Genomic DNA, 24,195 nt, shown 5'->3' with positions numbered 1-24,195 from the left:
TTTTTTCAAAATGGGGGGGGGGTCCAGTCCCCCATTCTTCCTTTCTCCTGTTGTGCTGAAATAGCAGGAGCAGATGTTTCCAAGCACCTTTTATCATACGCTGCTAATGGGACTAGCCCTGCGGCCTGTTTGCAATTCCAGCCTTGATATGCGGATGATGCCCAGCTCTAAATTAAGATGGGAGTACTTCTGAGCATGTGCTTTCCTATGACAACTGGGTAAGCTTAGTCAGCGTCTGCATATGTTGAAGATAGCAGTGGAGCTTGCAGATCACAGGTCAGGATTTTGGAGCAGACTTGAACCTGGTTGTTGCAAATTAAGCCGTTCGCAGACAAGCAAGTCATTCCGTCATGTTAAAGGGCTCTTTTCTTTTTCAGTGTAAATATTTCTCATGGAAGAACAGGTGTGGGGTAGAGGTTGAGTGGTGGCTTCTAATCTGAGGAATCCTCCACTGGCCGTCAGCTCTCAGCCCCACCTACCTCACAAGGTTTCTGTTGTGGGGAGAGGAAGGGAAGGTGATTGTAAGCCACTTTGAGACTCCTTTGGGCAGTGAAAAGCAAGGTATCGAAACCGACTCTTCTCATGGGAAATATGCTTTTCATTACAAAAACTTAGACATGTTTCAGCAGTAAATTTCTCGTAATACAGGGCTTTTTGTTCGTACAGAATTATCTGATTGCATAGGTGGCCTCACAGATTCACAGCCATCATTGCGACGCTGACATCTCACCTGCCAGGTCAGGAAATAACAGGGCGAGTCTGAGAATGTGACCGAAGTGGCAAAATCCAGCAAGTATCCTAGAAGATACTGTTTCTCCCCAGTCTTAGACAATTTATGCACTGGGAACTTCACTGCCACAGTTCCTGTGCAGGAGCACAAACCAGGGGCGGATGAGGTGCAACAGGCCAAATGCTCCCCCATGTGGGTGCAGAAAGAGGTGAGGCAACCTGTCACAACTAAAACTCCAGCCTGCAGCCTGGCATGAAACCTACAGTGCATAAACGTTCTTAAGAGCTGTTTCCACAGTACATTGTAAACAACAACAACAACAACAAACCCAAACATTCATGGTTGCTTTGGATTTCAGATCCCTTATTCCAGTTCTAAGATGCATAGCTGAAATCTTGAAGGCCAAGGTATCAGTTAGTCCAGGAGGCGTGTTTTGTTATGGCGAAATATTTATGTCCCACTAGTGCAAATCCTTCACGGTAGTCAAACAGATTAGCTGTCACATTCATGTGGTCAGGCTAGCCCTATGAGAACCCTTTCATTCTGTCTTGTATGCAGATTCCTTCTTTAAGTGTCACAATGAGGAAGTAGATGTTTTCTGCTGGATGGAAAGAGGCCAATAATTTTTGCGTCATACTTGGACTGTGAGAAAGCAGCCTCAGAGATGTAAAACTATTCCCTTGGTCAAGATATTCCAGTCACTCTTTAAAAATTTATTACATTTCCTCTACCCTTTTTTTTTAGCCATTTAAGGCTGCATACCTGTTTAATTCCCAGCAAAGTATGCTTTGCTTAATCTTTTTCTAGTCATTAAGCAATCGTCAATGAGCATTTACTTCAAGTAAAAAGCACCACGCTATAGCCCCTTGAAGCTAGTTACGTGACCTCCAAAATGGCCTCCTTAATGCACCTCTATTTATCCTTGCTTCCTGTCTCCTTTCTGTTTGATGCTTCCTTTCCAAATTCCTCTTGCTTTTACTCTAGACTAGAGGCAAAGCCCGTTGCACCCAGGGAAACAACGGATGCTAGGATGCACACCTGCACTGTGGCCTTCCTGGGGCAAAAGCTCCTGCCAACCCCTGGACTCTTGAGGCCCCGCCTCCAAACCGCCAGGAACATTCCTGACCCAGGGGTCACCAACCTCCAGCTGTGGCCTGGAAACTTCCTGGAGGTCATCTGCAGACTATAGAGATCAGCTCCCCAGGAGAAAATGGCTGTTTTGGAGTGGGGACTCTGCAATGATAACGCATACTAGGATCCTGGAGATGAAAGTGCTTGCTGGGGGGTGGGGGGAGATTCTGTGGCACTGTGCCCCACAGAGGCTGCAGGATGCCAATCTCCAGTTGGGACCTGGGGATTTGCTGGGATTGCAGGTCATTTCCAGGCTGCATAGATCAGTCCCCCTGGTGAAAACGGCTAGTTGAGAGGGGGGACTTTCTGGCTTTGGATCCCATGGAGGTGCAAGGATGCCAGGCTCCAGTTGGGAAACAAAGAGAAATGCTGTGCAGCAGTAATTGCTAATAAAAATAAACATCAAATAATTCATAAACCTGTCACCGTTTTTTCCATTTATGAAAATATTTAATTTATATCAAAATTTACTTGAAGTACTGGAAGGCTTTCAGTCTGTACATTCTTCAGTTCAGTGCAATATCAAAATAAAGCTTTACTATGTTTAGTGATAGTGATATTAGGCCAACAGTGTATTTTATTTTTTTACAGTAACCCCCGGAATAACTATCTACTACTGGCCAGTGTTCAGCATTCCTAGAAGATTTAGCAGTTGTGCAGACATTACAATCACAGCCCTTTTGTTGGTTCGTCGAGGACTCTAGCTTAGATCAGTGGTCCCCAATCCCCGGTCCAGGGACCGGGACCGGGACCGGTCGGTGGATCAGTCGGTACCGGGCCGCGGCTCCTTCTCCTCCCTGGCTGCTGCCTCAGGGACTGTCCTGCCACTCTGCCACTCACCTTTGGTGCTCTCCAGCACCCGCCATGGCTGGGGCTCCCCCTCGGCATTGCAGTGCACAGTGCCCCCCCCGGGACCTCAGTGCCCCCCCCCGGGACCTCAGTAAAATTATCAAGTGTTGACTGGTCCCTGGTGATAAAAAGGTTGGGGACCACTGGCTTAGTTTACATATGAAATGCAGAAGCATGCCCAAGCATTTTAACAGAGACAACAACAACAGGAGCCAGGCTGAGCTTACATTTTATTTCTATCTGTGTATGGGTTTGGAGAAGCTCTCGGTCCCCTCCCCATAACCAGAGGTAATTACCACCTCCTGCAATTTCTCCTCACTTTGATGGGATGTAAACTAAATGGTCCTGGCACTGGATCTCATTGGTAAAGGCTGAAACAACTGCGAGTATGTTAGCCAACAAGGGCATCTATGGCTTACTGCTATTCACAGCATTGCTTCATGGTTTAGCAGGTCAAGGGGTCCCGTGTTTGTATTGACATCTTGGCTGTGAGAACTCCTCATTAAATAGGAATGGCCTCCCTCTTTACTGTGCCACAATCATAATCACAGCCCAATGAACAGAATAATGGGGCTGAACCTGAAAGACCTAGATTAAAATTTGAGATCTGCTATGGACACCTCCACCAATTCCTATGTATTAAAAAGAGATGTCAACCCCGGAACTGTGTTAGACATAAAGCTCAAGAAAGCGTGGAAGTGATGCAATGTTGTGTTCAAAAATCAGAGTGGGAGAAACTGCAGATGGTTTGTAATTCCAGTCTCTGGGTATAGTAACCTATCTCTAAATCATCCTCGGCAGATGCCTGATCAATCTTGGAGAGCTCCACAATTGCCCGTCAGAGTTTATAACTGCCAAAATTCTTTAAAAGCACAACAAACTTTATTATTTCACAGTGTGTCAAAAGTGGGTTCGGCCAGGGTACATCCTGTTCTTTCTCTCCGTAATGACATGAGTCTGAAATTGGTGCTCTGGATAACCAGCCATTCCACACAGAACTACAGAATCAGAACTGGAATGAGGGTATCACAGTACTGCCTGGTTCCATATGTTAATCAATCTAATGAAAGATGCGTCCTGATCTTCACTGGAAAGCCTTCAAAGGCTTCATTAAGAAGAATAACTGAGAGAGCTCTGAGAGAACTGCTCTGTGAGAATACCTCTAAGGGAACTGTGACTAGCCCGTCACCCAGCTGGCTGCATATGGAAGAGTGGGGAATCATACCCAGTTCTCCAGATAATACACCATGCTAGTTACACATGAATACTGTATTAGAAAAAAGTCATATTCTATTTAAACAGCTTTTTAATATTCTTTCTCTTTCCATTTTATACCTAAGAGGAAATGAATTCCAAAATGAAACGACTTGTTGTTGCAACTGTGTTCTTGGGTGGCTCAAGCTGTCTCTGAGCCAGCTGAGAAGGGCGGGCTATAAAAATAAAGTTGTTATTATTATTATACTAACTACACTGAGTGTTCCAGCTTACTTTGTCACACTGAGAGAACTACAGTGACCAGGCTGGGAAAGGAAAGCCCGGCTCCAGAGCGGTTTATTCACTCCTGCCTATATGTGGATGGGACACAGTTTGCAACCTGAGGCCACGCCAATCAGCTGGGCTCCATCAGAGCACTGCAACACAGCAACCACCATTCTCATAGTGGCATTTCTCCTCTTACTTAGGGGCTGAGAAAAGGCTCTCAATTTCAATTTTGCTTGCTTGCCTGCCAGGAGGAAGGGTGACTGTGCGGCTTCTAAAGTTCTCTTCTCCCAGTAGAACAGTGGTTCTCAACCTTCCTAAAGCCACGACCCTTTAATACAGTTCCTCATGTTGTGGTGACCCCCAACCATAAAATTATGCAAGTGTTCTTTCATAGAAATTAAACCAAAACTGACCAATGGCATGAAGATCCATTGTTCATGACTGGATAGAAATTGTTTGTTTTTCCCCCCAGGGTTTCTCAGTTTAGTTCTGCCTCTTGTCCCAACATGCCAATCTCTCTCTTTTTGCTGCTTCAGAAAGACAGACGCTCTATCTCGATCTATCCCCAAAAAGGCTGTTGTGTAGATGGCCATCCCCCCTCCCCAAGCTGCTTGCCCTGCCACGACCCCTGTGAAAGGGTCGTTCGACCCCCAAAGGGGTCCTGACTCTCAGGTTGAGAACAACTGCAGTAGAGGATGGGGGAGAGAAACAAGTCTTTTTAAAAAGACAGATTTCAGGTGGGTAGCCAAGCTGGTCTGAAACACCAGAAGCAAGTTTGAGTCCAGCAGCACCTTTAAGACCAATAAGGTTTTATTCAAGGTATAATCTTGCGTGTGCAAGCACGTTCTTCAGCTATAATGAAACAGTTTCCTCAACCATACACAGAGGTAGAGAGAGGGCAGGGTGTGTGTGTGTGTTAACTGCCAGGAAGGTTTACTTAGAGTTCAGATGCATAGTAAACTAGGCAATTAAAGCTGAGATAGGATTCAGGCGGTTATCAGAATCCTGAGAACAACCTCTCAGTCAGCATACAAATACAAGAGTTAAGGAAAGGAACTTAACTCATTCATGAGATCTGTATCTCGTGACACTAGACTAAAACGTTGTTCTTTAAAACAGTGGTCCCCAACCTTTTTACCACCGGGGACCGGTCAACACTTGACAATTTTACTGAGGCCCAGGGGGGGGGGTAGTCTTTTGCCGAGGGACGTCACCGCCACCGCCGCCTGAGCCCCTGCTCCGCTTGCTTTCCCGCCGGCGCCCCTGACTTCCCGCCGCCCGCTGGGGGGTGCTGCCAGCAGCTGTACAGTGCTACGCCGAGGGGGAGCCCCAGCCATGGCGGCTGCTGGAGAGCATCAAAGGTGAGCCGGCGGCAGAGTGGCAGGGCAGCCCCCAAGGCAGCAACCGGGAAGGAGGATGAGGAGGAACCACGGCCCAGTACCGACTGATCCACGAACCGGTACCGGTCCCTGGCCCAGGGGTTGGGGGCCACTGCTTTAAAAGATACTGATCACCAGTTCAACCATTAGTTTAGAGGGGGGGGCATCATGCTCCCTCCATCCTTTTCCTATATGCTAGGGGAAGCCAGGCTGTCAAAGAAAAATCAAAAGAATTATTTCTCCTAGCTAGGGATTGAGAATTTGCATTAGAAAAAGGAGAAAGATAAGAAAACTTTTGATTAAAAGAAATAAGAACTTCACAGATCTCCTAATGTATTACATTACTTGCCCCACAGATAGGAAGCTTCTCCCACTGATGTTCACCATTGAACCATGTCTTCTTCCAAGAAGAAAGCACAAGTCCAGAGCTGGCAAATGCCCTCCAGCCATCTGAGGAAGATACATGTTCACTAATCAAGCAGATTTAAAACTCTGCATGCTGAAGTTTCCAAAGGAAGAGATTTCACCCTAACGGAAAGCCTAGATAACATGCTGGAGAAAGGTATAAGGTCCAGTGAAAGTAGTATTTTATTTATTCAATTATGTTGTTGTTGTTGTTAGTTGCAAAGTCGTGTCCGACCCATCGCGACCCCATGGACAATGATCCTCCAGGTAGGCTAACACACCATCCTTCCTGACAAAAGAGCTCTAGGTGGTTCACAAAAAACAACTTATTGAAACATCCACAGTACAGTTTACAGTTAACCTTCCACAATCGATCAAATAGTTAAGGTAATAAAACATCCATTTTCTTGTGACCAGCGGTTTTTATGGTTTTAACAAGAAGATGAAAAATGACCACATCCCAAATTGGCCACTGACTGCTGTGATATCATGGAGCACATAGCTCTGGATACTTAAAAACTTTGTATAACTGGCAGATTTACCATATTTGCGCCAGCATAGTGAAGTGCCAGATAAGAACAGCTTCTTATCTGGCAAGCCGGGTTTGATTCCCCGCTCCTCCAAATGCAAACAGCTGGATGACCTTGGACTGTGCTGTTTTCACCAAGCAGTCCTGTCAGAGCTCTCACAGCCTCTCCGCCCTCACAGGGTGTCTGTTGTGGGGAGAGGAAGGGAAGGTGACTGTAAGCCACTTGAGACTCCTTCGGGCAGTGAAAAGCTGGGTATAAAACCCAACTCTTCTTTTTCATTAACACTGCAGCAAGAAATCTTGCATATTATTATGTTTTTAAAGATAAAGGTTAAGGTTAAGGTATCCCCTGTGCAAGCACCGAGTCATGTCTGACCCTTGGGGTGACGCCCTCTAGCGTTTTCATGGCAGACTCAATACGGGGTGGTTTGCCAGTGCCTTCCCCAGTCATTACCGTTTACCCCCCAGCAAGCTGGTACTCATTTTACCGACCTCGGAAGGATGGAAGGCTGAGTCGACCTTGAGCCGGCTGCTGGGATTGAACTCCCAGCCTCATCGGCAAAGCTTTCAGATGGCTGCCTTACCACTCTGCGCCACAAGAGGCTCAGTGTTTTTAAAGATATACACATACAATTGGAAAAATATACATAGAACAAGACAAAATCCTAGGTCCCTGCAATCTTGTGCCATAAATAATTCACTTTTAGTCTATTTCAACTGCCACCTGCACTCTTATGTTATATGAACATTTCCCAGATACCGAGCATCTTGACTGAACCATCTCTGAAGTAGTTCAAATGTTAAGAGCACATGGGGATAATTCAGTGTCGTCGTCCCCCAAACAAATGTGGAGTTGTTTTTGCTCTTGGGGTCCATTACTCTGAATATGAATAATTTCCAGAAGCATTATGAGATATTTTGGCTGGCTTTTAATTTCATGGTTTACTGAGTGTAAACTGATTTCTCTAAAAAGTACATTTTAATTGCATATATTATTGCTGTTTTTTTTTCTCAAGCTATTGATGCTGGCATCCAGAGCTTCGGAAAGAGGGGAGATTAAAACAAAGCATAGGATATCCCTTCGTTCTCCTCTCAATAACTGTAGGCAAATCTCTTACCTGAATAAAAAGTGTTGATTTTGGCAAGTTCCTTCTCACAGGTTTGGAAAAATTTCTCTTCAAACTTGGCAAAATATCTCTTCACTGTGTCTTCATCTGTGACTGGGGAAATAGAATACAAAAACAAAAAACATGAATTTGTTTCCTCAAACAACAAAAGAAAAGATCACACAAGAACCTTCACCATGTTTAATCCTGGGCTTCTGAAGTAACAGTTGTAAAGTATTTCTCCTGAGGCCATCCCATCCCTTGGAATAAGTAAAAATGTAAAGAAAAATACAATCTTATGACTCCCTGAGGGACCAAGCGCCTTAGGAAACTGAACTGATATTTCCATTTACAGCTTTTAACTTCAGACCTTTGACACATGCCCAGGACACAGGACAACAAGACGAACAACAACGTAAGAGTTAGATACCAGGAAACTCTTTGCAGCTTTACTATTTTATTTTCCCTCACCTGGCTTGTCTCAGCCAAGGTGGCTGAAAAGTAGATCTATTTTATCCATTTATTAATACCCATATACCCTGCCTTTGGTTGTGCTTCAAAGAAGTTTACAGTAATAGTATTCCAACATTTGTTCCTTAAAACTACATATGAACATAAAAGCTATTCCTGAACTTTTTGCATATTATGGGTAGATTTGATTGATAAGATTTCCCCCCTATTATAACAATATGACTGTGCGTGGTAGAAACTTATAGAGATCTCAGTCTTGCAAATCATTCAATATGCATAACAGTCATGGTAAAACAAGATGACCTGTCTACTACAGTAAGTCCACCATCTATAACAATTATAATAAAGCCAGTAAGGGATCCTAGGGCCTCATAGTTTACCAGCCAATCAGGTCACCTGACCCGCTGCTGACTGTCTCCACCTCCAACCTGATAGGCCATCCATCCAACAGGCAGCCAATCAGGTTCCACATGTTGGGAGTCCCTCCCCGCTAAAAGGTGCCCTGGCTGGTGAGTGAGCTGGGAGGAAGGGCCAGGGGGCCTGCGAGTTCAGGCTCCCTGGGGTCCTGGCTGGGGAGAGGGGGCCAGCCATCATTCTCACTGTGTGGGGCAGGGGGATGGGCTGCCACCACCCGAGCCGTCCCCTTGCCCGTGGTGGGACCTGGGAGGCAGGGAGGAGGAAGACCTGGCCTTGGTGCCATGGCAGCTGCCAGGCTGCTGCTGAGATCCATGGAGGGGAGGGGAGGGGAGGGGGGCATGGCTGCAGCCTGCTTCTGAGCTGGGCACTCAACCACCTACAAGCTATGTGCCCTTGCTAACCAATCTAACCTAGAGCATGCAATATTGGCCTTAGTCTCAATATAATTCTGAAAAGAACCTGCAGCTCTGTGGCCTACGCAGCATTGTTGAACTACACACAACAGTTGTTTATCTGACTTTGGTAAAAACATTAGAGCAGAGTCTCCCAGACTTGCAGGCTCCACTGTAGAGATGCCAGCCTCCCTGGGAATTACAGCCCTGCAGAAAATGGATGCTTTGGAGGAAGGAGTCTCTGGCACTGTACCCCACTGAGGTCCCTGCCCCCCGCCCAGCTCTATCCCCCGATCTCCATGAGTTTCCCAACCTGGATCTGGCAATGCCGCTCCTTTGTTTTGTATCGAAACTGTCTCAATTTACTACTGAAACATTAGACAAAATCCTGCAAAAATTCAGGCGTTTCAATATATCACAACTATACCACCGCCATCACACCCCCTTAAGAACAATTAAACATTAAATGTTTCACTTATGCAGAAAATAGGTCAATACTGTTCACAAATTGCTGGGACAGAGGCTGAGATAATGGTGCCAGATGAGGTCTGTAAATACATATATACACAGAGGTATTTGATTATTGATAACCCAGAGAAAAATAAAATTTGAACATAAGGCAGAGTTCAGATATTTGGTCTGCAGTCACACAAAGCTGGGACAAATTAAAACTAAACCACACATCTCTTCATAATCCAGAGTTTTTGATCTGTTTTCACATGGACTTGTATTTACTAACTTCTGACTAGAAGCTACAAAAAGCTTTGCCTCAGCTGTCTCTGCAGCTCAGTATTTTAACTGTGCTGGAATAATGCCGCCCAAGGCTACTGTGCATTTATTTTCTTCAGAGCGAAAACAAGGGTTTCTGCAGTACAAAAACCTTTCCGGCAAAATGCCAAAAAGCTGGCCTTGGGTTAAAACAGCTCCCTGTCAATTGAAACAGTTTTCTAAAGGCACCTAGCTACAGCTTCCAAGAGAAAGGCTACATTTTCTCCCCTTTCTTCTGAATTTTAATTCGAATCTTTAGAATGCTTGCCCACAAACAGGGCATCTAAGGAAATCAATCAAAGCTGCAGGCTGTTATATCCCAGAGGAAACAGATGCAGTCTAGTAGATTGCGGAAGTGTGAAGAAATACCCAGATTTTTTTTTAAGAACCTGTTCTGCAGGTATTGACACCGTTTTGGCCCTCTTCTCTTATGCTGCTATCCTGTAAGTTCTTGCAATGTGCATTCTTTTCATGCTGGCAGTTGCATGCTGGGGTAGCACAAGACGAAATTATGTTGGGTTAACTTCTTATGCCTGTGCTGTCCATCCTACAAGAGGGCAATAGCAGCATAGAAAAGAGCCACACAAAAGATTCTTCCTTCTACATGGCCCAGTATTTCCAAAAGCTGCTGAAGGTACATTTAGAAGAAGAAGAGTTGGGTTTTTGTACCCTGCTTTTTACTAACCGAAGGAGTATTTATTTATTTGCTTTCTATGCCGCCCTTCCATGTGGCTCAAGGTGATATCAAAGCAGTTTGCAATTGCCTACCCTTCCTCTTCCCACAACAGATACCCTGTGAGATAGGTGAAGCTGAGAGCTCTGAGAGAGCTGTAAATGGCCCAAGATCACCTACCTGTGGAGGAGGAGCTGGGTTTCAAACCTGGTGCTCCTAATTAGACACCGCTGCTCTTAACTGCTACACCAAGCTGGCTCTCAATTTAGGAGGACTTTTGGGAGAATTTTCCCCAATTGTTGGCTAAGCTGTTTTACAAGATGTTTCACAGCTGACTGAATAAGTCAACTACCAGGAAAAATGCAAGTCTGAGAGACTGCTGTCTTGAATGCTGGGCATCCACAGTGAAACTCACAATGTTATTGTTACAACCGGGGATGAAGCATGTGAGGAATGAGTAGGCTTTACTGAGATCTGGAGGGCCCAATCCAAACTGTGGTGTCCAGACTGTTTAGGACATTTCAGTTTTGTTTCTAATTGTGACTCATGAGATCACACACACAACATAATCACATGTTTGAGCAACGGCACATGTGATGCAGTTTCATGTGACTGAGTAACGTGCCATAATTCTGAGTTTAAAATTCAAGCATCATCTTGAACACTGAACCTGTTTTTAAGGGAAGGAAGGGCGATACAAAATACTCCTTCATTTTACTTTCTCTGTTGAAGAGTAAACCCATGCGGCTTTATTTCAACTCTACTGATATTGATGACAGCATGTCTATATGGTTAAACTGGACTTTAAGAAGTGATTCCTAGAAATCCTTCAAAAACTTTTTTTCCCAGTATTGTAATCGTAATAAGATATAAAATGCCACACGTCTCTAGAACACTAAATCACCACATGCAATTCAGAGAAAACCATTAAGTTTGTTTTACCCTAAGGCAATCTTTGAGCATCTGCTAAGCAAGAGGAGAGTTACTAGGCTGTCCAAGTAGCTAGTCAAGGAAATTACAATCCAGGAGAAATCTCATTAGCATTTCAGATCTCATTACTGCAGGTTATGACAGTCATATTAATTCTGACTTTCAAACAAAATTAAGTTTATTTTTTTAAAAAGGTATGTGCACAGGCACAGTGAACTTCCCCTAGCATCAAAAACAGAGTATTCATAAAAAGGAGGAACATTTACATCCTTTCCCATGAATTCTCAAGATATCATCCCCCACTTTCTATCCTTCACTGTTTTTCTTATAAACTGCGGTTTCCCAAAAGATGGCCTGTAAAAACACATCAGCACAACTTTTTCTGAGACCTTTTTTTCAATTTTCCTAGCAGAAAATATAGGATCCCTGTTCTGAGGGTGATCAAATAAGATGTCTGATAAGTAAATATATCATACGGTTCATCACCATGTACCTTCATGGCTTCAAAACTTTAATTCTCCCCCTGACAATGCTGAGCTGTGATGGTATCAATCCAGTTTTGCTCCTACCCCACAACTGGGGCTCCTCTGCTGCCAACAATACAGGTCAGTGTAGATGCAAGAAATTGTGTCAACTGCTTGACTACAGTTAATCAATTAGCAGCAGATCAGAGGACCATGAGCTCCTTGCCTCTGGATATGAAACAGGTGGGAACTCAAGCAAGTAACATTCGATGCTGCTTCCAATGAAACCTGCAACCATGATAAAGTTTGGGGAGGGAAACAGTAATACTCCGGAAAGGTAGCCACTCAAATTTCTAGCGGCTTAACTATGACTAGGCAAATTGGCAGTACCCATCTCTGCATCGGGCCCATATCTGCTGATGATATTTATAACGGGGTAATGCTAGCTAATGAAGATGCAGCGGTTTCTTCATGAAGCAAAGACCAAAACAGTCTAGTCCCAGTTTTGGTAGAATTTTCCTTTCATCAGGCCCTTGCTATCTCCAGTCTAGTCATGATTCACATTGGCAGTGAATCATTGGAATGGATCATTGGAATGGATTGATTTGCCATTGGAATGGATTGATTGGGCAGCAATTTGGCAGAATGGATTGATTTGGCACCAATTTTACGGGACAATCTTTAAAGATCATTGTGATCTAATCACGAATCTATCCAAATCTATGTGGCACTGAAACATATGAAATATTTACTTATTGTACGCCTCTGTTTCAACAAATCAGCCGCATTTCTTCTATCCACGAAGAGTGCCTTGAAACATAACTCCATTCCTGAAGGGCATAAAGGACATTTGGCAAAATGACAGAAAAAAAATATCATTCAAGTCCTCTGTACAGAAAGAGCTAAATCCTGTGTGGGAAGTTATCAAATATATGAATGCAACTAATACTTCCGCATAAAAAGGCACTTCATTTTTACAAAAAGGGGGGGTGTACTAAGTCCCTACATATAGAAGGTTGTGCCAATTTCTATCAATTCCACCCCTGAGGAGCTGTAAAAGCCTTTTAAAAGGTTCCGGACCAGTACTCAGAACCAGTACCATCACACACACACACACACACACAAACAAAAAGCCCTGTAAAAAGGTAACACTGAATATTAAGAAACTGAAGTATTATGAAATAAATGGTAAGTGACTGGACTTCTATGAGAGAAGTGAAGCTAGAAAAGTATGTTGGCCTTTGGGCAGCCTGCCAAGCAGTGCAGCTGATCCCTGGATACCACTTCCAAGGGAATGGTTTTCTCTCTCAGGCTCTCAGTGAGTTTCCCCTCATATTTATGTGCAACAAAAGGATTCAAAACGAATCACTTGCAGCTGGAGCAGATGGCCTAACCACTTCCATTGGTCTGCAGATCCACAAGAAGACAGCCTGAGGCACAGTGAACTTTAACCGGCTGAGGTGTCTGGAAGGAGTGAATAAGTGGTCAGCCTGGACAGTCGGAGCAAGAGTGGTTAAGATGCAAAAAGACAGAAGCCTCAGCAATCGCCGGTAGAGTCAGCTGGCTGAAGGAAGGAACCTGTGATCTGGCAAGGGAGAATGAAGAGGAGGCTGGAAGAAGACATGGAGTCTTCCAGGAGGAATGCCTCCGTGTCCTCATTCCAGCTTGTTCAGTGAGTGGCCCCACTGTGCCAGTGTCTTCAAGATATAGAACAAGCCAAGGAAGAACCTGGCCAATACGAAGACTTCAGAGTAACTGAAACAAAGCATAGAGCAGTGGTTCTCAACCTGGGGGTCGGGACCCCTTTGGGAGTCGAACAACCTTTTCATGGGTCGCGGCAGGACAAGCAGCTTAGCCGGGGGGGGGGCACCATCCACACAACAGCCTTGTGGGATAGATCGAGATACAGCATTTGTCTGTCTGGAGCAGCGGAAAAGAGTGAGATCGGCATGGTGGGACAAGAGGCAGAGCTGAACTGAGAAACCCTGGGGGAAAAAACAATTTACATGAACCATGGACCTTCACGCCATTGGTGAGTTTCAGTTTAATTTCTGTGAAACAACAATTGCATAATTTTATGGTTGGGGGTCACCACAACAGGAGGAACTGTATTAAAGGGTCACGGTATCAGGAAGGTTGAGAACCACTGGCATAGAGGGAACTAAAGCTAGAGATGAAACTGGAGAAAGCAAGATTGGCTATTTGAATTCTTCTGAGAGAGCCCTAATTGCCTCCTTCCTTAGTTACAGTAACATTAAAGAAAGCACTAAGAAGGTACACCTGCATCGTGAATATCCAGCTAAATATGCATACAATCCAATCACTTTTAATTATTTAATAAACATTTATATGTGGTTCTCACATGTAACTCTGTTTCAGAGTCTATCTAGTTTTGACGAATACCTCTACCCACTTCCACACTGTGAGGTAAATATTCCCTCCAAACATTAAAGGTGTTTCTTCTCAAGGACTGCATTAGCTTTTGTAGCGTGGCTTTCACTGTTAATACATGAAGCTCACTGATCCACCCTGTCAAAAATCTTTTTTGTTTTACTCAGCTCTGGCACCTTTACTCTGGAACCTTTTGTTTTACTCAGCTCTGGAGCATAGAGCCATCCTTTCTTTAAAAACCCTTTGTCAGAATGGCACTGAGGCGTTTTTACCATCAAACTAATTAAAGATATTATTTACAAGGTGGGAAAGGATAGCTGGAATTGAGAAATCAGTTTTCTTGATACAAATCAATTACATTTTACAGGTCTTAATTACAGACTTTTCTTTCAGTTGTTAAAGTTTCCTTAAACTGAGAGGTTTCATTCCTGTCTTTTATCTGTCATATTCCCCTACTCATTTCTAGCGGGGATCAGCCCTGATTGCTCTTTGGAAGGCCAGATCCTGAAGATGAAACTCAAATACTTTGGCCACCTCATGAGAAGGAAGGACTAGCTGGAGAAGAGCCTAATGCTGGGAGCGATTGAGGGCAAAAGAAGAAGGGGACGACAGAGAATGAGGTGGCTGGATAGAGTCACTGAAGCAGTCGGTGCGAGCTTAAATGGACTCTGGGGAATAGTAGAGGACAGCCACTGCTGAACTACCCTGACTGTGGGGAAAAAAATCATGATATCTAGCCAGTACCATTCTATACGTAGTTTAAACCCATTACTTCTGCCAAGAGGAACCTTTCCCTGCCCTCCTCCAAGTGACAACCTTTCAAATACTTAAAGAGAGCAATCATGTCCCCTCTCAGCCTTCTCTTCTCCAGGCTGAACATTCCCAAGTCCCTCAGCCTTTCCTCAGAGGGCTTGGTACTCAGGCCCCGGAACTACTCTAATAAAGGTAAAGGTCCCCTGTGCAAGCATCGAGTCATGTCTGACCCTTGGGGTGACGCTCTCCAGCCTTTTCATGGCAGACTCAATACGGGGTGGTTTGCCATTCCCTTCCACAGTCATTACCATTTACTCCAGTACTGCGCTCCAATAATGTGAGAGCAATTTAAGGGATATTTTAAATATCCACAAGACGATTTCAAGGGTACTGCTTAAGCAGCTTAAACAATTAATACACCCATGGAGGCTGCACTGATTATACTCATACTGGTCGCTATCCAGGATTTTGTATTCTTGTTAAATTATTTAGCAAAAAGAGACTTCTAGCAATGTACCTTCATTTAAACTACGCCTGACGCTCCCTTTGAAGAAAGCAACTATAGGCACATTGTGCCAATTTTTCATTTTGTTATTTTCCGACTAAGACACTGACAGTTAATTTGCAAAGCTTTGTAAATTAAAGCTTTGTGCCCTAATTCTGGCTCATGAGCAAGCATTGTTTTATCATATCACTGTTTTGCATGCTTTGCAGAGCATAGCTTATTCCTACCCAAGGAGCCAGTGGGAAAACAGATTAAAAGGGCCAGCTGGCAATCACATTCAATAATCTAAATGAATAAACATAATTCAAGCTCAGCAAAATGTATCAAGAACCTCTCTCATAAAGTGGATGTTTCCCATCTTTGAAATTTTGTCATCGGATTGCAAGATATTTATTATGCAAAAGAAGATCATCCACTTGCTAGGCTTGGTGAATGGGAATGCCTTCCGTAAATGCCTGTTTTATTTGTTTATTATATTTTATTCCCACCATCTCTTTGAAAACTCCAGGGCAGTATATATGGCCCGAGACCCTACATTACCTCAGCAATCTTGAGAGTTGTCAAGATAAATCAACCCAATGCCTGGACCAAGGATTCCCAACAAATGTTGTGGTTGCACAGGCAATAAAGCCTAGGTCTCCTCAGTCTTAAACCCAACACACAGGTCAATTCATCACACTGGCTACCTGATGTATGTCACCCCTTTATATTTCTCATAGAACATGATTCTCAAAATGATTTTCATTGAAGGGAAGTGGTTTTAAAGTATTGTAAGACTTAAAATGTACAATTCTATTGAAGAATGTATATACGGCTCTGCTTTCACAGAATTCATATTGTTTTAAAACTTCTTGCCCCAAGTCATCTGGAAAAGGGCAGGTTATAAAAATAAAATTATTATTATCTTTCATGCCTCAATCCTTTTACTCCAGCTTTACTTCCCATCCTTTTTTTTTTAATTGCTGGATAACTCTAGCCTATATTTTATTTAAGAGAGAGAGTAATAGAAATAAGAAAGAACAAAAGATTATAGTTCCATAACAAGTCAGTTCACCCTACTAACATATTTGTTAATACCTATCTATATAAATATGAGCCTCTTGCGGCGCAGAGTGGTAAGGCAGCCGTCTGAAAGCTTTGCCCATGAGGCTGGGAGTTCAATCCCAGCAGCCGGCTCAAGGTTGACTCAGCCTTCCATCCTTCTGAGGTCGGTGAAATGAGTACCCAGCTTGCTGGGGGGTAAACGGTAATGACTGGGGAAGGCACTGGCAAACCACCCCGTATTGAGTCTGCCATGAAAACGCTGGAGGGCGTCACCCCAAGGGTCAGACATGACTCGGTGCTTGCACAGGGGATACCTTTACCTTTACCTTTTTATCTATATAAATATTAATACATATTTAGTTAACACATATATACCTATCTGGCTAAATATTGTGAGAAATACCCCCATTGTTCTTCAAATTCCTCTGCTGGTCTTCCGTTAACTAGATTTTTTTTTTTGGCCTCCCTATGACTAATCTCAAATGAAAATTCAGTAACCATTTGGGATTGCCCAGGTAACCACAGACAACATCGATGATGTCTAGGTTGCCAAGATCTCATGAGGTAATCTTACTAGATTTCACCATTTTAAAATCTTTTAAAAAATAAAATAGGGGTGGATAGAGCACCTCTGGTCTGCATGAGTGCCACTGTGAAGATTGTCTGCACTCTCAGGCCAGGTTCAGAATTAAAACGCGCATGATTTCACCACCATCCTAGGAAGAAATCACGCATGGCTCTCAATTTGCAAGATCTGGGCAAGGCCTTTATTGATAGGACATTTGAAAGTCATTAATTCATAGGATCAAAATAAGTTGGAAGCAACTTGTCAGCACTTAACATACATGTACTTTTTTATCATGTACCTGCTAAAAACAACATTTATATTAAAGTGTAATGTCATCCCTAGGTGTAATGTCATAGCTTGGTTTCCCGCATAATTGTCTCCTACAACACGTGGCTCTCTTTCCAACATATATAATGAAATAACAGTGCATACCGTTGTGTCTCACAGGCTTTAGTTCCTTAAAGACGAAACAAAACAAGTAATTGCTGCTGTACTCTTTTTGTAACCTTTAAACTAGAATAGCTATAAATGGTGGGTCTTCTCTACCATGGCAACAGTCTTAAAATTACAATGACAGCAGTCCTGTGCAGAGAATCAGTCCACGCTTTGATTACAATGCAGAGTGGAAGAGCAGGCACAAGTGCTTGGACCCTGCCCTTACCACTGCACAATCATCCAGTCTGCACAGCGCAAACATGGAAAGAAAGTAGCCACACGTATGCCCCTCTCCATGATCAGCAGTGCTGGAAAAGCAGCAGCATTGATAACAGGAATGGCATATGCAAATCATAGAGTTGGAAGAGGCCAAACAGGCTATCTAGTTCAATCCCCTGTACAATGCAGGATCAGCCTAACATATCCAGGATAAGTATCTGTCCAGCTGCTGCTTAAAGACCGCCAGTGAGCGGGAGTTCCCCACCTCCTTAGGCAACTGTTTCCACTGCTGAACTAGACTCACAGAATCCTAGAGTGGGAAGCAACCACAAAGGCCATCTAGTCCCACCCCCTGCTCAATGCAGGATCAGCCTAAAGCACCCAGGATAAGGATCTGTCCAGCTGCTGCTTAAAGCCTGCCAGTGAGGGGGAGCTTACCACCTCCTGAGGCAACTGATTCCACTGCTGAACTATTCTGACTGTGAACAAATTTTTTCCTGATATCTAGCCAGTGCTGTTCCATGCATAGTTTAAACCCATTACTGCAGGTCCTATCCTCTGCTGCCAACACCTCTCCCTGCCCTCCTCCAAATGACAACCTTTCAAATACTTCAAGAGCACAATCTTGTTCCCTCTCAACCTCCTCTTCTCCAGGCTGAATATTCCCAAGTTCCTCAGCCTTTCCTCGTAGGGCTTGCTCCCCAAGCCCCGGATCGTCCACGACACTCTCCTCTGAACCCTCTCAATTTTGTCCACCTCCTTTTTGAAGTGTGACTTCCAGATCTGCACAAAGTACTCCAGGTGCACTCTGATCTGTGGTATGCAGCAGAACTATGACATCTTGTGATTGTTATGATGCCAATGTTGATACAGCCCAAGATCGCATTCACCTTCTTTATTGCAGCATCACACTAACCGTTTATGCACTGGAGGTTTCATGCCGGGCTGCAGGTTGCCCCACCTCTTCCTGCACCCACACGGGGGAGCATGTGGCCCAGTGCACCTCATCTGCCCCTGATTTGTACTCCTGCATGAGAGCTGGGGCAGTGAAGTTCCCAGTACATAAACGGTCAGTTTGCTCAGATTTATCTTACAGTCCACAACTACACCAAGATCTCATGCACACAAGTAGGCATGCTTCTCATTTCTGTCAATTCAGATGTAGAACTCTGCAATTCTCTTTATTCAATTTCATCTTGTTTTCATTTGCCTGCTTTCCCAGCATGTTCATATCTCATTGAACTCTGTATCTTCTGGAGGTGTTTGCTGCTCCTCCCAATCTGGTGTCATCTGCCATTTTAATGAGGTGTTCCTCCATCCCTTTCATCCAGTTCACTGATAAAAATGTTGGAAAGTAGCAGACTTCCTCCATATGTTTGCACCAGGCAGACAGCTCAGCACTCCTGCAGATGTGAGGGTGTGGCCAGTGCACTTGTGCTCCCTCTCCCTTCACCCCTGGTGAGTCAATACATGCACAGGTTGTCTGCACAGGACTTGAATAATTACTTAGCTCTTCAGCTTCCACACTGCTGCTGCTTAGATTGTTTAGTTTTATAGCTTTATTGCTATGCTCTGTAACAATTGTTTTAAGCCATCTCAGGTGCCTCTGACAGAGAAAACACATTCAAAGTATTTTAAATAGAATCGTGTGCCCAGTTATCTCGACCACAGCCCACGAAGTACAGAAGTCATGTGCTCATTCTTGTCTGCATCTTAAATCACCTAACCTGGCTCTACAGTAACTTGGTGTAGTGGTTAGAATTGCGGACTGGGTTTGATTCCCCACTCCCCTACATGCAGCCAGCTCAATGACCTTGGGCTCACCACAGTATGGATCAAGCTGTTCTGACGGAGCAGTGATATCAGGGCTCTCTCAGCCTCACCTCCCTCACAGGGTGTCTGTTGTGGGGAGAGGAAAGGGGAGACGATTGTAAGACACTTTGAGACTCCTTTAGGTAGAGAAAAGTGGCATATAAGAATCAACTCTTTCTCTTCTTCTTCTACCTCACAGGGTGTGTCTGTTGGGAGAGGAAAGAGAAGGCAATTGTAAGCCACTTTGAGACTCCTGCTGGAAGAGAAAAGCGGCATATAAAAAACAGCTCTTCTTCTTAATTCTCTGTCATGCTTTTACAATTAGAAATGTGTCTTTTTACCCACTGCTGTTTTAAGAGAAAATGATACAACCTGATCATTGAGCTTTTATGCTATTTCTTAACTTGTTTTAGGCCTATTATGCACAGCCATCAAAACGGAGGTTGGTGGTTGCATGGAAAACGCGGAGGAGGAAGAAGCGAAGCAAACCGCAAACGCACGGGACGGAACACAACACAAAACCCAGAGCAGCCGCATGGCTGCGGCCGACGAGGCGGCAATGTGGAGCAAACAGGAAGGGAGGCGAGCACGGTGCTGACCGAGGCTGGGCTGCCAAGCAGGGCAGCCACGGCACGCGCAGGCCCTGTCGGCAGAACTGAAGGGCACGGAAGGGGAGAGAGCAAGCACACCCAGAAGCCCTGTACACCATGGACCTCCCCGATTATGCACGCGGCCACTCCGGAGCCACTTCTGGTTGCGCGCTGGTCACCTGGGAAGCTCCACTTTCTTCTGCATTTCGCTAATGCAGCTTTTTTGGTGGCATACGTCGACTCTGCGCCTGGCTGCGGCCTGCGGCATGCATTATTGGTGATTTTAGCCACCGCCATTCCACCTCGAATGCGGACCTTCCCCTCCGTGCATAACAGGCCTTACAGGTACACGTTGTCACAGGTTATGTTTTTTTAACATAAAGTACCTTGTGTATTTTTAATGCAAAGTTCAGGTTATTAATACACTAGTACAACTTGCAGCTGAGGGTATGTAGGATGCTAAATTAAAGTTATTACCTACTATAGAAAACAGGCTATTTTAGGCCCCATTTATTTCTGATAACTCAATTTAACAATATTGGGTTGCATTCTATGGATATGGAGCCGATGGAAGAGGGGGGGGCAAACTTGCCTGGGATCCCTCAGTACTTTCCCTGACCTGTCTTGCTTTCTGACTGTAGCTGACACCTGATTATTCCTTTTTGGGGTAGGAGGGGCTGTTATCTGCAGGAAGCTGCTGGGGGAAAGGACGGGAAGATCCTCTTCCAACAAGTTCCATTCAGTGCACAGAATACAACCGATAGGCTTCCGGCTCACGCATCCACACCTCTTATCATCTCAAGTAAGATTTCTGCTCCTGGATAAATGCACTTCCTGGACGGGAAAGAAGAAGGCAAGAGTGGCAGCAAACAATGTGCTCACACACATGAATCATATACTGCGTTTCAATTTACGACTGGCACTGTGCCAATCTGTTCTCTTGTAAAAAAAAAAAAAGCACACACATAAAATGTGGTCTTTGTTTCTTCTGTTTAAATGGGCTTTGCCTCAAGGACAAACAGCCTGGCCTTAGCTGTTCGGCACATTGTTTCTTGCTGCTGGTGGTGAGCAAGGTACTAACCACAGACAGGAGTTTATAGCACCAGCGGTAGACCAGTCGTGTTGTAAGTACTGTAAATAATGGCTGGTTATGCAGCCAGGATAATTAGAGAGCTAAAAAGCTGAGGGTGTCTGCAAGGTTCATGAGAAATCCATGACTATTATTATGGAATGCAAGAGCCCTCTCCTGCCCATCTTGTTGCATGTATATGCTGTGTTCCTTGATTCGGTCCATCTGTCCTTCACAATTATGCAGTATCAGAATCAGAAGTCCAATCCTTTTTTCTTTTTCCTTGTAGAAATACGTTAAGGAGGGGGAAGGGGACGTAAAAGCCAGGCAGTTAACTTAAACTGCCTTCTGGGAGTTTCTTTAATTAGCAGTGAGGCAACAAGACAACGATTATGGCGAACCAAACAGAAGAAAAAGAGCAGGTTGCAAGGAGACAAGGTCTGTTTTCACTCGGTTCTTGATGGCTTAAGCATACTCGAGTGAGCAATCATTATCCAAATTGTCTTTTTAAAAAAAGATTTTACTATTAAAAGAAATGTAAACCGTGATGTGACAAGCAAGCAGATACCTAATGAAACAAAACACATTTTGTGATGTTCTTGCTGTTGCCCTTGTACAAGCCTTCTCGTTGACCTGATGGTCCAGTCACATTCGGAATTAGCTTTTAAAATTCTCAAATAATAGAAAAGGCTTACCCCTTGCTACACTCAAGCGTTCGGTACAAATATTGTATGATACATACCTAATACAAACATGGGAAGACCAGTCCCAAAATAAGGGGCAGTGGCTTTCCAGCCCTATTTTGGCTTTTGAGAGTGAATTCATTGGAGCCCGGCCTAGCTAAGATTGCCGGCTCCTGGTTGGAAAATTCCTGGAGGTTTTACGGACTTATTTCTTATATATTTCTATGCTGCCCTCCCATTAAGTCTCAGGGCAGTTAATATAAAACAAAGAGATGATACATCGTAATTCATAACAACAGCAATCATAACACTGTGATTCATAACTGAAGATAACAGTACTATAACATTTCACATAACAACAATGACTTCTAACCATGATCTCATAGGAGGTTGGGGTAGAGTCTGAGGTAGAGCCTTAGGAGAACAAGCTTTGGGGAGGGGAGACAGATGTAATGCCATAGAGACCACTCCAAGTGGGACCTGAAACTATCCCAGAATTACATCTGAACTCCAGATGATGGAGATCTGTCTCCATGGACAGATGTAATGCCATAGATGTAATCAGACAGATGTAATGCCATATATACCATTCTCAAAAGGAGTCATTTTCTCCATGGAGACAGATCTCCGTCATCTGGAGTTCAGCTGTAATTCTGGGATAGTTTCAGGTCTGGAAACCCTAGGCATGGAAGCACAATCTGGATGACTTGATATCATCCCCAACTTGCATGACTGAACTAGGCTCGGCTGCTTGTTACTGTTCACCAGCAGCCACCCTATGAAAGCCAGTGTGGTGCAGTAAGTTAGAGCTTCAGATTAGGGTCAGAGAGAATCAGGTTCTAATCCCCATCTCACTCTGTATATTTACTGGGTGATCTTGGTAATCTACTGGTGACTTAACGGTCAGCTGATCAGGAGATTTCATTATGGTAGCATGATCATTATGGTAGCAGGAGCTTCGTCAGCCCAACTCTGCTTTCTAGTTTGGGTAGATGGTTTCCTCACCACCACCGCCATCACTCTTAGTTACAAAATTTGCAACTAAAGAAGCAAGCTGTCAGGATTGTAGAATCTCTGTCATAAATTAGCCTGAGTTCCTCCATGTCAGTTATATTACTAGATGGGGCCCGGCGCCTGCTAGTCCCGGCCTTGTAGTTTGTAAGCAATAAAATAGAATAGTGATGTTATGTTAACCTTATCTTGTTATGGGCAGAAAGGGCTGTTTGTCACCTCTTTCAAGGATGGGAGTTTGGAATCCTGTTTTGGTTTCACATATGTCTTTTCTCACTCACCTCCCCCCCTTGGGAACTGTCAAGTTTTGGGCGGGAGAAATGTATTGATAAGCTGAGGCAAATCTGGCTTCTAGTCAGATTTGACTTTTCAGTCCATTGCGTGTAGTGCTAACCAATAAAACTATTTTTCTTTTGAATAAGTTTTGTTGTGAGTTTCCTGTGCGCTTGACATCAAGTCAAATCTCACAACTCCTTTCACCTGCAAAATGCAGGGCGAGGGACCTACTTTTTCTGATCAGGGAGAGGGCCTGGATTGGGACCTCTCCCAGGCCGAAGGCGCTGGTGCGGGGCCGCACAGCTCGGCCATGATGCGGGCTGTCTCGGGGGCAACCCCGGGACCCGAGGAATTTTTGGAACGTCACATCACCCAGCGCAGGCGGTTGTCAAAATACGACCGCCCTACTGGGGATGAACGTTGGCCGGAGCACCTGGGACTGCCTAGCTACGCGCTGGAGCCTGTGGGTGAGACACAGGACTTGCAGTACAAGCTGGACAGGGTGACTAACTGGCTGCAGGACCTCTCGGGTCGGCTGGATCCGGAGGAGAGACGCCGAACACAACGCCTGCTAAAGGACGTGCTCGGTGGGGGTGCACACGATACCAGTGCACGGAGAGAGAGCGGTGGGTTTGCACTGCAGGAGCACGGCATGGCGGCCGCGCAAGCAACGGCAGAGGCGGCTGAGGCGCTGGCCAGAGCACGGGCTCAGCTAGAGATCGAAGCCGAGGCGGAAGCACGCGCAAGGGCGCAGAGGGAGAGAGAAGACGAAGGCGAGGAACGAGAGGACGAAGGTGGCGCTGGCGGCGACGGTGCTGGTGGAGACGGCGCGGACGGAGGCGAGGACGCAGCAGCGGCGGCGGCGGCACGGGCAGCGGCGGATGTCGCGGGAGCCGAGGCGGCGGCAGCGGCGGCGGCGCGTGAAGCAGCGCGAGCGGCCGCGCGAGCAGCAGCAGCGGCGCAGGCAGCGGAGCGAGCGAGAGTGGCGGCTGGGAGAGGGAGAGGCATTGGCCGGGGTGCAAGACCCCCGGCCCCGGCCCCAGCACCGGCGGACTGGGGCCCAGGGCGCCTACCTGCCCACCTCCGTGGAGTGGAAATGCGGAACACCTATAA

General features: G+C 45.0%; 1 protein-coding gene across 2 annotated transcripts in view; it reads right to left on the bottom strand.

The window, feature by feature from the left end:
• Positions 1-24,195, bottom strand: part of XPR1 (xenotropic and polytropic retrovirus receptor 1) — a 170,814-nt gene that overhangs the window by 68,506 nt on the left and 78,113 nt on the right. For both annotated transcript variants that reach the window (XR_013229985.1, XM_077332225.1), the window contains exon 3: positions 7,624-7,725. Coding sequence is in view for 1 of the 2 variants with exons in the window: in XM_077332225.1 (XP_077188340.1) it covers positions 7,624-7,725 (102 nt within the window). In the remaining variant the exon portion in view is untranslated. The remainder of the gene's footprint in view (positions 1-7,623; positions 7,726-24,195) is intronic.

Source organism: Paroedura picta, chromosome 4, assembly GCF_049243985.1.
Source record: "Paroedura picta isolate Pp20150507F chromosome 4, Ppicta_v3.0, whole genome shotgun sequence".
NCBI classification, from domain to species: domain Eukaryota; kingdom Metazoa; phylum Chordata; class Lepidosauria; order Squamata; family Gekkonidae; genus Paroedura; species Paroedura picta.
Note: the sequence above shows the minus strand (reverse complement) of the source record. Positions and strands in the feature narration are given on the sequence as shown.